Below are 11,623 nucleotides of genomic sequence, written 5' to 3'. Positions count from 1 at the left end.
GACACTTGCAATGCTATTAATTTAGGAGAAAGCATTCTGCAAAATTTTAAAGAATATGCTGAGAAAATACAGAGCAGCATTAATGCAAAAAAAAAAAAATGTGTTATAAGAGCAGGAGACCTAACAGCTCCACAACTCATCCTCTCTAATTTATGTTTATTCTTGTGAAGACATTTTTCTAGAATATGCACATTTTGAATAATGCTGAGTCTTCAGGTATGCCCCTCTTAGATAAAATAAATCACATAGGAGGTTGTTCTACATAAATTCAAGTGAGGAAATCCTGGAGACATTTGGAAATGCGATGTTGGAATTCAAAAAAGGGGCCCAAACTGGAGGTGTAAAGTTGGATGTTATTCGTGCAAGACTGAGAGTTTAAATCATGAGACCTGCTAAAGAGAAAGTACACATTCAAAAGAAGGTCAAGAATACAATCCTCTGAAGCCACCAAAGTCAGAAGACAGGAAGCAGAGAGGGAGGACACTTACTGAGAACCTAGAACCTAGAATCTACAGAACCTGTGTCCAGAAGGTTTCAAGCCTATACTTCTAGCATCTCATCAAATCCTGCAGTCGCCCTGCCAGACTGCTCCCTGCACCTGGTTGTAGAATGAGGGCAGTGAGAAGTGAGAGCTGAAGCAGCTTGGCCCAGGTCACTCAGGTCTGTCAGATTCACTGTTTCCTTGAGAAGCATGAGATCAAGGAATGGGTAAGGCTGATGGAAAAATCAACTGCAGGGGTGCCTGGGGGGCTCAGTCAGTTAAGCAGCCAACTCTTGATTTTACCTCAGGTCATGATCTCAGTGTCCTGGGATGGAGTCCCATGTCAGGTTCCACGCTCAGTAAGGAGTCTGCTTGAGATTCTCTCTCTCCCTCTCTTTCTACCCCTCCCCTGCTTGAGCCCATGCTCTCTCTCTAAAATAAGTAAATCAATCTTTAAAGAAAAGAAAAGAAAAGAAAAGAAAAGAAAAGAAAAATCAAATGCCCAATTTGAGGACAGAGAGGAGGGAGGGTGAGATAACTCAAATGAAATGAACCAAGGCCCTCTTCCTCCATGAATGGCACCACTATCTACCCAATCTGCAAAGCCATAAATCCAGGAGTTACCTTTTACTTCCCTCTTTCTCACCTCCACGTCAAACCCATCAGGAGCTCCTAGGATTTACACCTGAAAATTATATCCTGGCTTCACCATGTCTCCTGCCCACCACCTTACCCTGAAGTACACCCTTCTCCCTCCCCTAGAAAGCTCTAGTCTTCTTCCTATCCCAGCTTTCACCCATTTTCCCTACAACAAACAACAGATAAATGCTATTGATATTTGGGGCATTAGCTAATCATTATTAATTGTTGGGGTTTCCTTATGAGGCTGACCTGTCCATTTCAGAGTGTGTGGCATCCTTGGCCTCTGTCCAGTAGCCCCCCAAGTTAGCACCTCTGCTCACTTTCCAATGTCCCTCTGGGGGAAAGGTGATACTGTTCAGCCCCACCTCACTCATTCCCAGGTTGAGATCCACAGAGGCTGATCTTTTAACATAAATCAGATTATGTCACTGACCTGCTTACACTCTTTAGTGGTTTCCCATTTCACTGAGAATAACACCCCAATTATTTCTGGGGACTGCAAAGCTGTTCATGACCTGGCCCCATGTACTGCTTCAACCTCATCTTCTAGAACTCTCCTTCTTCTCCTCTTACCTGCTTTGGCCCAGCTTCCTTTCTCATCCTTGGCCACATCAACCTACTTCCTGTCTCTAGGCTTTGTGCCTGCTGGTCCCCTGGAAGAGCTCCTCCTTTCGCTCTTCTGGATTGGTCCTTCTCTCCTTCTTCAGGCTTAGGCACTATGCTGATATAGGTGTGAGGCTGACAGTAGCCATCCTGGCTAAGACTGAAGGCAGGCCTTGCTGAGAGATGGAGATGGGTGTGAGATGATATCTTTTGAACCCCTAGATCCAGCTGTGCCTTAGGTAGGACTCATCCATTTGACTTCCCAGTACCCAAAGCAGTAACATTCCCTTTTTACTTATGTTGGGTTGAGTTTCTACCACCTGCCCTCGAAAACACTCAGACTGATACTCCATGTGTTCATGGAAACACCTGTATGTATGTAGCAAAGGTGGAAAGGGTCTCTTTCAGTACTAGGTGAAAGTTGCCTTTTCAGGATCCTCTTTTGAGCTTCCTTAAGGAAGGACAAGAGTTGCTCAAACCCTCCTGTTCCCAGCTCTCAACCAAATGATCTCTCCCAGCATCCTGCCCCATCATCTCCTCTTGCTTCTTCCGTCTCTTCCCATCTTTTGCCCTAAATATGCTTAAAAATCCTCTTTCTGGAAAAGGAAATCTTCCCTGGACCCAGTTTTCCTTTTAGATTACATCCTATCTCTCCTACTCCTCACCATCAAACTGCTTGAAAGAAGAGAATGCATGAGCCCCTCCATTTCCTCATTACCCATTACCATTTAACCCCCTGCAAGTAGCTTTTATACTCATGCTCCCAGCGAAACTGCATCTGCCATAACCTCCAAACCCGTCAACTAACCTGTGGATTTTTCCTCTTTCTCTTTGCCCCTTCTGCAGCATTTAGGCCACCCGACCATGCCTTTCTTGTCTTCCCTGGCTTCTGAGATGCCTAGTGGTTTTCCTACCTTCCTGGCCATTCCTTCTGGTTACTGGAATATTGGCAAAATCTCTAGGAGACAGTAATAAGGTATCAACACTTGATCTGGTCTCCTTGGTTCAAGTGAACCCACTCAACTGGTTGTTAGTCCCACCTCTTTAAAATTCTGTCTGAAAGGGCCTATACTTTAGATTACTCAGAACAACTTAATGCTAGGAGGCAAGGAAATGAAATTGTCTGGACATCATTCTATCCTAGGAACTGTTTATTCCTTCATGCTATCTGAGCACTTGGATAGTACATACAAATGTCCACTGGATTTACCTATCCAAGTATCCCTCCTCTGTTCATAGTAGAAAACCAGAGCTTTGAGGTGTTAAAATGGATTGGCTAGAAAGACCAATCCTCTATCATGAGAGGAAGTGTATACAATACAATCAACAGTTATTTTAAACAGAAGTAATGAAGAGATATCATTAAAGTGAAGCTCCTGTGTTAATTACCAAGCCCCATGCCCCTTTACCTGGATGTTGGGAAAAACCAATGGTTGGTTTGTACAAAGATCAGGCATTGTGTCATCCTTTAGCAGTATTTTCTGTCTCTCATGAAATGAAAAGAATGATTTTCTCATAAAGAAATGGGCTCATTCCATGGCTTATGAGAAGATCCTGGTCTCATTTTTTCCTGTGCATAACAATATAAGCTGATTTTTGTTCCATTTTATTTCTATTTTCACTTAGATTTTGCTTAGGGATATTTGTGATATGGTTATTTTGAAGGTAGATCACATGTGAGCTTGGAGAGAAGAAGCAACAATCATAACCACATTTCAGCTTAGAACCTTCTTTATTAAGGAAGGTCCTTCAGTCACTTTTATTAACCAGAATATATGATGTTGGCAAGAGCACCTTTCAAAGTCCCATTCCAGGTGTTTTTGTGGGGTCAAAGAAGGCAGAGAGCATCTAAACAATGACCATCAAGTTGCCAACCTTGTACCTTCTGGGAGACCTAACATTGCCTCTCTGCTTCTATCCCTGAAAAATGAAAAGTTGGGACTGAAGACTTGATATCAGTCTGGACCTGTATAGCACCTGCTTTGATAGTAAACACCCCCCCCCATACCCAGACTTGGACAAAATGGCGGCTATTTGTTCCTGGGCCAAACCTTCTCATCTCTGACCTACATCTAGACCTTGAAGTATCTGATTCTCCCTGGGCAAGGATGGACCAAAGGACCAGCAGCAACAGCAACGTTGGGCTGCACCACCTTGGGCGCTTTCCCCACATGGAATGCTTCTCCTGAGGCGGACTCCACGGAAGCCACACCAGCGAAGGCATGCCGCAGGTCGTAGTGTGCCCGGTGCCCTGGCAGGGGTGCCTCAGGAAGTGCCACCACCACGGGTCCCACCAGCAGGGGGTCTGCCGGCAGGTTGGCTGGGGAAGGCGCAGGCACCGCTGGATCTGCCACTGCATCGCCTGGTTGGGGCTGTGGGGGCAAAGGCTGGAGAGAGGATCACGTCCAACTTAGCTACCTTTCTCCTCACCAGCAAGGCCACACATGCTTCTGGGTGGAATCCCAGCCAATTCTCTCCCAGTAATAATTTCTACTAGCAAGAAATCTGGCAAAAAAAAAAAGAACTACCTGGGTGCAAAGGATTGTCATCAGAGGCAGGACTGCCCTGTGGTAGCCTAGCCCCTTTCTCACCAGCTGTCATGGGATCGGTGGACTTACACATATATCCCACAAGAAAAAGCATCCCGCCTTACAGCTTCTACTATAGCCACAGGGGGGCTCCTGGGCAGATCTGGCCACCTGAGCAACTCAGAATCCCACCCCCCCCCACCCCACCCCCGCCCCTGCTCATAGAAAGATGGACTTGTCAGCCTCGCACGAGCATTGGCTCTGTCCAGCAGCCACTAGTTCGAGGGAGGGGAAGGCATGGCGGAAGTAACCTTTCATTTGTTGATGATCCCATATGCCCAGAGCTATTTAGGCTATCGGTCTCAGGCATTTGTGCCCTGTCCTTACGAACACTGCGTCCATGTTAAAGGATTACTGTGTTCTGAGGATGGGGGCAAATATAATCACTATGTTCTTACCTGGGTTTGGAACACGGTGCAGGTCACGGCCACATCTTCCCCACCAATCTTCTCCGTGAGTGTTGCCTTACAGAACCCATATTGCTGCCCACAGAAAGAGAAGAGTTATCTGAACTGGTTTAAAGAGTGGATTTTCTCCCCCAGTTTCACTGATACTCCACGTCCAAGGGGAAAAACTTCAATTCTTATTTCCTTAAAAAAATTTTCTCCTAAAGTTTCTAGTTTCTGCTTATAGAAGATATACAATATGTAATTCTAAATAGAAGGCAGAAATTACAGGCATGCTTTGAGACTGTAAGAGATTACCCATAAGAGGTGCCTGGGTAGCGCAATTGGGTAAGAGGCTGACTCCTGGTTTTGGCTCAGGTTGTGATCTCAGAGTCATGGGATCGAGCCCCTCATCGGGCTCCAAGCTGAGTGCAGAGTCTGCTTGAGATTCTCTCCCTTTCCTTCCCCTGCCCTTCCTGTTCATGCTCTCTCCCTCTCTCTAAAAATAAATAAATAAATCTTTTAAAAAAAAGAGACAGATTGAAAAAATAAATTAATTAATTTAAAAAGATTGTCATTCATCCCAGAAATTGTGGTGACCCAGGAAAACTTGTTAACATGTATTTTTTTATTTTTAAACATATTACAAATTATTTAAAAATTGGGATCATTGTGACTATATCATTTCATACCCTGTGTTTTTCACTCACCATAATATGATAATATTTTCTTATATCACTCATTATTCTTTCAAAACATAATTTTTAGGGTCTGTATGATTTTCTGTTTATTAATATACTATATTTTAGTTCAAAGACCTCTCTTTTGGGTCATTTTGAATTCATGATAAATCACCTCATTAGATATATTTCTGTCGAACATCTCTGATTATCTCTTTAGACTAGATTCCTAGAAGTAGACATTATGGTATCAAGGATTTCAAAGATTTCATCTTAGAAGTGTGTCTAGAAAATCTACAACACACTCCTGGCAACCATGTATGACTTGGCCTAATTAGGAAATAGCCTCTGTCTTTCTCCGAACTCCAAGGGTCTCCAGTGGGGAGATGACTTGGTGACAGCTCTTAAGTGCGGAGGTGACACCACAGAGGAAGGTCTGGCATAACCCAGCCCCACGGGGAGTGGTATTTTTCACTGTTCTCTCTCCTCTGAAGCCCCAGGATACTAACTTGCTGTAAGGGCACTCTGTTCTATGGCCAGTTTTGCCGTCCCCACGGCCTGGCCTACTCACCTTCTCTGCCAGCAGGTTGCACTTGGCTGGATCCGTGACGTCTTTAGCAGCACAGTCTGTGGCAGCCACGGCAAACTCCACATATGTAGACTGTGGAAGAGGCTGAGGAGGATAAAGAAAAATTCTAATGATGCAACATGACTTCATCTGGAAAGGCAGGGAAGGAGAGGCTGGAGGGGAGGAGCAAAGGCACTGGGGTTGCTTACTATGGGGGGCCCCATTCTCTTAGAACACACCAAGTGGCCAGGAAACATGGTGCCAGTTGCCACCACAGATCAGTCATTGGGGATCTGTGTTCTGAAGTGCTTGTATACAGAAGGGAAGGAGGTAAAGGTATCACTGCCCATCATTCAGGACACAGACGAGTTTCGAGAGCGCCCACTTTAACTGACCTGAGTGGGAACCCAGGGCCCTCCCTCCCCTGAACTTTCCACTTTTTAAAAAATTTTAAAAATTTTCATCTATTTAACATACAGTGTAATATTAATTTCAGGTGTACAATCTAGGGATTCATGGCCTTCCCTCTTGGGGCTGCTGCAGTTAGAGTCCCAAGGTTCAGGTTACTCCAAGATGGCGGCAGGCAAGTGAAGAGATTAATACCTCTCCCCTCTATCCTATCACAGACAGCGGGATCCAACAAAAAGTCTAAAGAAAAGTAGAGAAGAAGCTTGTGCTTTCCTTCCTTGTAGTCTCCGAATGCTTACAATAAAATATCTGTTATTTGGCGACGTCTGGGGTGGGGGTTTCTGAGAATCACACATTCTGGTTCATCAGAATCATCACTTACACCTGGAATGCATTTCCAAGCATGCCGCGGCTAGTATCCAGGAGACGCGTTCTCTTAAATACCAAAATTCTGTTGCAATCAATGTGCTAAGTAATCCACTCTACAACTGGATTTTTGGCCCAGTGATTCAAAAGGCACTTTCGGATCCTGCCACCACCCGCCCATCTGTGTAAGCAGGCTCACGCCTTCGTAATTACCAATTTTGAAAGTGCTCACGGTCAGGGGTGATGCGGGACAACCTCGTGCTAACCTGTGAGTTCACAGCCCGTGCTTCTGGATAATGCCGGAACTCCCACGTGCGGCACGGCAAGCCCCGGTGGTATCTAGAGTTGGGGACCCCGGGACAGGCAACGACTGGCTGTTTTATGTTAGGGTGACTCCGCATGGGTGAGGTGCTGAGGGGTCTGTCCGGATCCTTGGGACACTTGGTGTCCTCATACCGCTCATACCCCTAAGGACCCTATCTTTCCTTTTTCTCCCACCACCCGCCCTGCCTTCCTGTCGCTGCCCCTGCACCTGCTCTGTCCCTCACAGCTGTCCTACCACCTACATTCCTGCAGTGCCACCAAACTGCCTAAAGGTCTGTCCAGGGGTCTCAGTCTTACCACAGATTGAGCCCGGGAGATTTCCACAAGCTGAAAATAGGAGCCATTACTCTGAGCGTTGAAGGCAGTCAGCGCGACGTCCACGGCGTGCACTACCTTGGTGTCGTTAAGCGGGGCCAGCAAGGGGCAATCTGGGCACAGCTTGTGCACGTCCTCGGCGGAGTCTGCGCACCGGGAAGAAACGAGGGTGGGCTGTAATTCTTCGTGGCCTTCACCCTGGCCTTGCTTATTTTGAAAGGCCTAGGACATGCCCCAGGTGGCTTCAGCTGCTTTCTCTGCTCCGGTCCTGCCGACATTTCTGCAGGACCCCCTCTCATCAAGGGGAATTTCACCTCCAAGGAGGACAGCTCCTTAAAAAAACCGTTTTACAGTTGCAAGTCCCAGGAAATTGGGCTCCTTCTTTTCCTCACCACCAAAGCGGCTAAAACCGCTTACACTGAAAAACAATTCAGGTCCCTTCCTCACTCTCTCTGCAAGGTAAAAGTAAGAATCATAATAATTATCTCTACCTGGACTGGAATCGCATTTTGCAAACAACACGGAAAACTGGCCATCCTGTTTCAGCACCCGTAAATCGCAGTCCCCTTCCACGGCCTGGAGAAATAAACCCACAGTGAGGGCTGGGGTGGGTCGGGGGGTACAGGGGGGACTGGCCTTTCGTTTATCATGAGGAGTCCAGGGGTGGGGGGTAGGGTGGTCCCTCAGGCATATTGTCAGAGATGAGCCTCATGAAATCACCTTCACCCGAGTGGTATTGAAACGTGATGCTCTCTGATTTCAGAAAGGGCTCTAAGAAAGTTGAACTGTTGTAAAAATCTGCCACAGGGAAGGCAGCATCCAATGGCAGTTTTAGCCACTGCACACCAGCTAGCCATGAAGGGAGACTGGCAAGCTGGGTGAAATGGGCCTGTGCTTTGCTGAACCAGCAGGGAACCAGATCGGCACCACCTGCGGTCACCCGAGGAGGGGCACTCACGTGCTCCGTCAGCTGCCTCACGGTGCAGTTGGCCAGAGGGGTGGGGTCCAGGACGTGGCAGGTGGTTTCCAGCGTGTCTATTTCAAGCTCAAACACCTCTCCCATTGGCCGCTGTGGAGACACAGAATGAAGCAGTGAGCAGCCTATTCCTCGGATGCCGCAGAGTGGGCCAAAGTGTGAGCCCTTGGGCTTGAAGTTAGCCCTGTTGGAGAGGTGAGGGGAAAGTCATTCCTGTTAGTGGGCATCTCCCCCAGCTCTGCCCTGGCCCATGGGCGATGGCCAGGGCTTTTCTCGTCTTCTCCTGTTTGCTGGGCAAGCTTTTCGATGGTTGTTTGCAAGGAAGAAAGGGCCATGGTCTTGGGCAGGTCATCACTCTGGGCTCTATTTGGAAGCTAAAAATGAGTGTTGATACTCAATTTTTAAGATTTCACCCTTCAAGTAGTCCTTTGCAAAAATCAGCTTTGGATTTTTTTTTTCATTCAAGTGGCAAAGTAGGGTGCCATAGGATAATATCTTAGTGTCTCTTCTTCCTCCTCCTTCCTCTACTTCTTTCTGCCTTCCTTATCATCATCTACTTTCCCTCCTTCCCCATTTTCTTTTCCTTCCTAAGGGAAAAGTTGTCCTTGGCTTTTTGTCTTTGGGTAGATGCCTGGATGCAAAGTTTCTGCTCTCTACTGCCCCCTGCTGGGTAGGAGGAGGCAGAGCGAGCCTCCTTCGGAGATGGAGCTGAAACTGAAGTCACTAGTTGGTAAATCCTTGGAGGTGTTTTTGCAGGTTCATCTGTTTCTGTATCTTTTCTCCAAAGCCTGGAAAATGCAGAAGGTACAAGTATGCTTTTTTTTTTTTCCTCCCTTTTAGTTCAGCTCTGCTTGCCCTTCATTTAGGTTCTGCCTGCGTCACTAGTACCTGAACCTCCTCTCCGGGAGGAAGCTGTTTTATGATGTCTGCACATAACTGACCAAGTTAAACCCTGAAAACACACACGGCTGCAGTGACTAGGAGCCAGGTACTCCTGGGATTCTCAAGAAATGTACCTTTCAAGTTCTGTCGTGAGTGAAAATGGTAATGTCCGTTCATGACTCTCCCTCGAATATGCACGCTGTGTGCCCCTCCCCCACTGAATTAATAGGTGTTTCCTCCAAATCCCCCTGCCCTACAGTATGGTTACAGCACTTTTAAAATCCATCCTGATTTCACATATTTTTTCCCATTGTGAGATCAGGTGTTAGTCTAGACATCCCGATGTTTACCTGATTCTCCCTTCTGGATTATAAATTTCTTGTGGGTGCTATGTCTTTCTCTCTTTTATATTAGGTTGAACCATTAAAATGGCTATATTTGACTGCCTTGAATACACAAAAATAGTAATTTCAGATGGTTCCGCTTAATATTTCTCATGGCACCTGCCACAGTTCTTACCCATGGAAGGCTTGTAACCAATGTTGGCTGAAAGAATTACCCCTCATGGGATATAAAATTGAATCTCAAAACAGGCAGAAGACATCCACCTTTTCTTCACTGCTCCGGATCTCTCAACTGACCTCCAAGGCATATTTTCCAGCTCAATCTTTATCATCATTGGCTTCAGACTGCAGTGGTTACTTGTGTAGTGTGTGAAGAGGTAAACCCCATTCATGCTGACATTTCTTTCTGGGATGAAGGTCTCTTTCTTTGGGAGGTAACTTGTGTAGAGGAAGAAACATGGATCTAGAATCAAATCCCAAACCTATGCCTCCAAATTACAGATCTAGAACAACAACAAAATACCCTAGAATGTCAGAGGCTCGGTTTCTTCTCATGTCAGACAAGGATGGTGCATACAATACAGGACTGGGGGATGGGAGGGGTCCAGGAGATGGTGTGTGTGGAGTGGCCTGGCACGGAGCAGTTGATCGTCAAATGTTAGTTCCATTCCCTCTCAGTCTTCATCCAGAGAAAGAGAAGCAAAGAAAGAGAAGTGAGTTCCTGTCAGCTAGAACCCTGTATCTTGTGCATATGGTTTTTCTATCAAGACATGCTTTCTACCTGTGATGTTCAAAATATCATTCGAAGCCTTTTCTTGTCTCACCCATCTCCTCACCCCTGTCTAGCACCGTCCTGAGACCCATGACTGCAGCCCAGAAGGCCTCCTCTCTGTTCCCCCTCCCCCTTGCTCCCTCCCTCACTCCTGGGAAGAAACCAGAGACTTTGCCCCTCTGTGGGCTCCTCGTGCTGGGAGATGGGACCTTGGAGGCACCCGGCAGAGCTCCACACACAGTGACTTACCCGAGGCCACACTCTGACTTTGTCAATCTGGTTCAAGGTGTGCTTATAGCCTCGAAGCACGCGGTTGTTGATATAGTCCACAGCCGCCAGGGCTGCTTGCTCTGTTTCTGGGTCATCACAGTTGGGTTCTCTGTAAGCCAGAGCTGTCCCAACAGGGACAGAGCGGCAACCCCAGAGTTGAGCAAGGCAAAGGAGCAGGGTGAGGGTCCTCATGGCTGTTCTGGAGAGGCCCTAACAGCTGGCCAGATGGCTTGAAGCTCCAGGAACCAACCTAGGTGCTCTGCTCCAAAAAGTAGGCCGGGGGAGCACTGAGGGCTTTATTTATCTGTCGGAGCCTGCTGGAGGAGTTGCATAAGGACGTGGGATGATTTCTGTTCTGGTTCCAAGTAAACCCCTGCAAACATCAGCTCTGGAAAAGCAAACAAGTTAGGACATCACTGGTCCCCCAGAAATCTGCCAAAGTCAATGCTGCTGGGGGCAGGCGGAAGGGGAGTGGTTGTGGAGATGCTCCAAAGTCTTGGAACATGGAGGGGATGAGGTGTGCACCAAGGCGAGGAGGGGCACAGCCAGCCCTGAGGGAGCGCCCCCTTCTGGGAGCAGAGCATGCCATGGGGTCTGGAAGGGGAAAGTGGGGATAGGTAGCAATTTGATAAAATCCTCTAATGTCAGAATGATCTTCTCCTGGAGGGAAAACAAGGCCCGCAGATGTAGCAAAGATACAGATGGTCTAGAGCAAGCAGGAAGAGCTCTGGGAGATGCTAAGATCTTGGGTAAGAGCCTTGGAGAAAAGAAGGAAAGAAGAGAGAGATTTCTGCCTGAAGTGTGGAACAGGGGTGAGAGGAGGAGTTCCCCATGGCAGGGCTGGGTGGGCTGCTCTGCTCCCTCAGACCACACGGCCAGGCCCCTGCACAGAGACGCACTGACCTGGATCTCCTGGGTGGCTGGGTGTGGTCAGTGCCCCCCACCAGTGCAGCAGAGGGGGGCCCTGGTCCAACAGCCACTCCCTTGGCAAAGCTCTGGGTTCGAATCCTTCACTGCA

The 11,623-nt window shown here is 47.4% G+C and overlaps 1 protein-coding gene across 2 annotated transcripts; it reads right to left on the bottom strand.

The window, feature by feature from the left end:
• Window positions 1-3,439: 3,439 nt before the first annotated feature.
• AHSG (alpha 2-HS glycoprotein) lies at window positions 3,440-10,892 on the bottom strand. 2 transcript variants are annotated; one of them, XM_082719494.1, is made up of 7 exons: window positions 10,585-10,892; window positions 8,320-8,430; window positions 7,853-7,937; window positions 7,344-7,507; window positions 5,952-6,053; window positions 4,713-4,796; window positions 3,440-4,113 (listed from the first exon to the last, which is right to left on the bottom strand). In XM_082719494.1, exons 1-7 carry the CDS (start codon window positions 10,795-10,797, stop codon window positions 3,799-3,801), a joined length of 1,074 nt encoding a protein of 357 aa, XP_082575620.1. In that variant the 5' UTR covers window positions 10,798-10,892; the 3' UTR covers window positions 3,440-3,798. The 2 variants fall into 2 exon arrangements, with proteins under 2 accessions (XP_082575620.1, XP_082575621.1); XM_082719495.1 differs by having other exon boundaries at window positions 3,440-4,098; window positions 10,585-10,891.
• Window positions 10,893-11,623: the final 731 nt, after the last annotated feature.

This window comes from Mustela nivalis, assembly GCF_964662115.1.
Source record: "Mustela nivalis genome assembly, chromosome: 1".
In the NCBI taxonomy this organism is placed as follows: Eukaryota; Metazoa; Chordata; class Mammalia; order Carnivora; family Mustelidae; genus Mustela; species Mustela nivalis.
The sequence above is the reverse complement of the archived record's forward strand: the minus strand, read 5'-3'. Positions and strand labels throughout refer to the sequence as shown.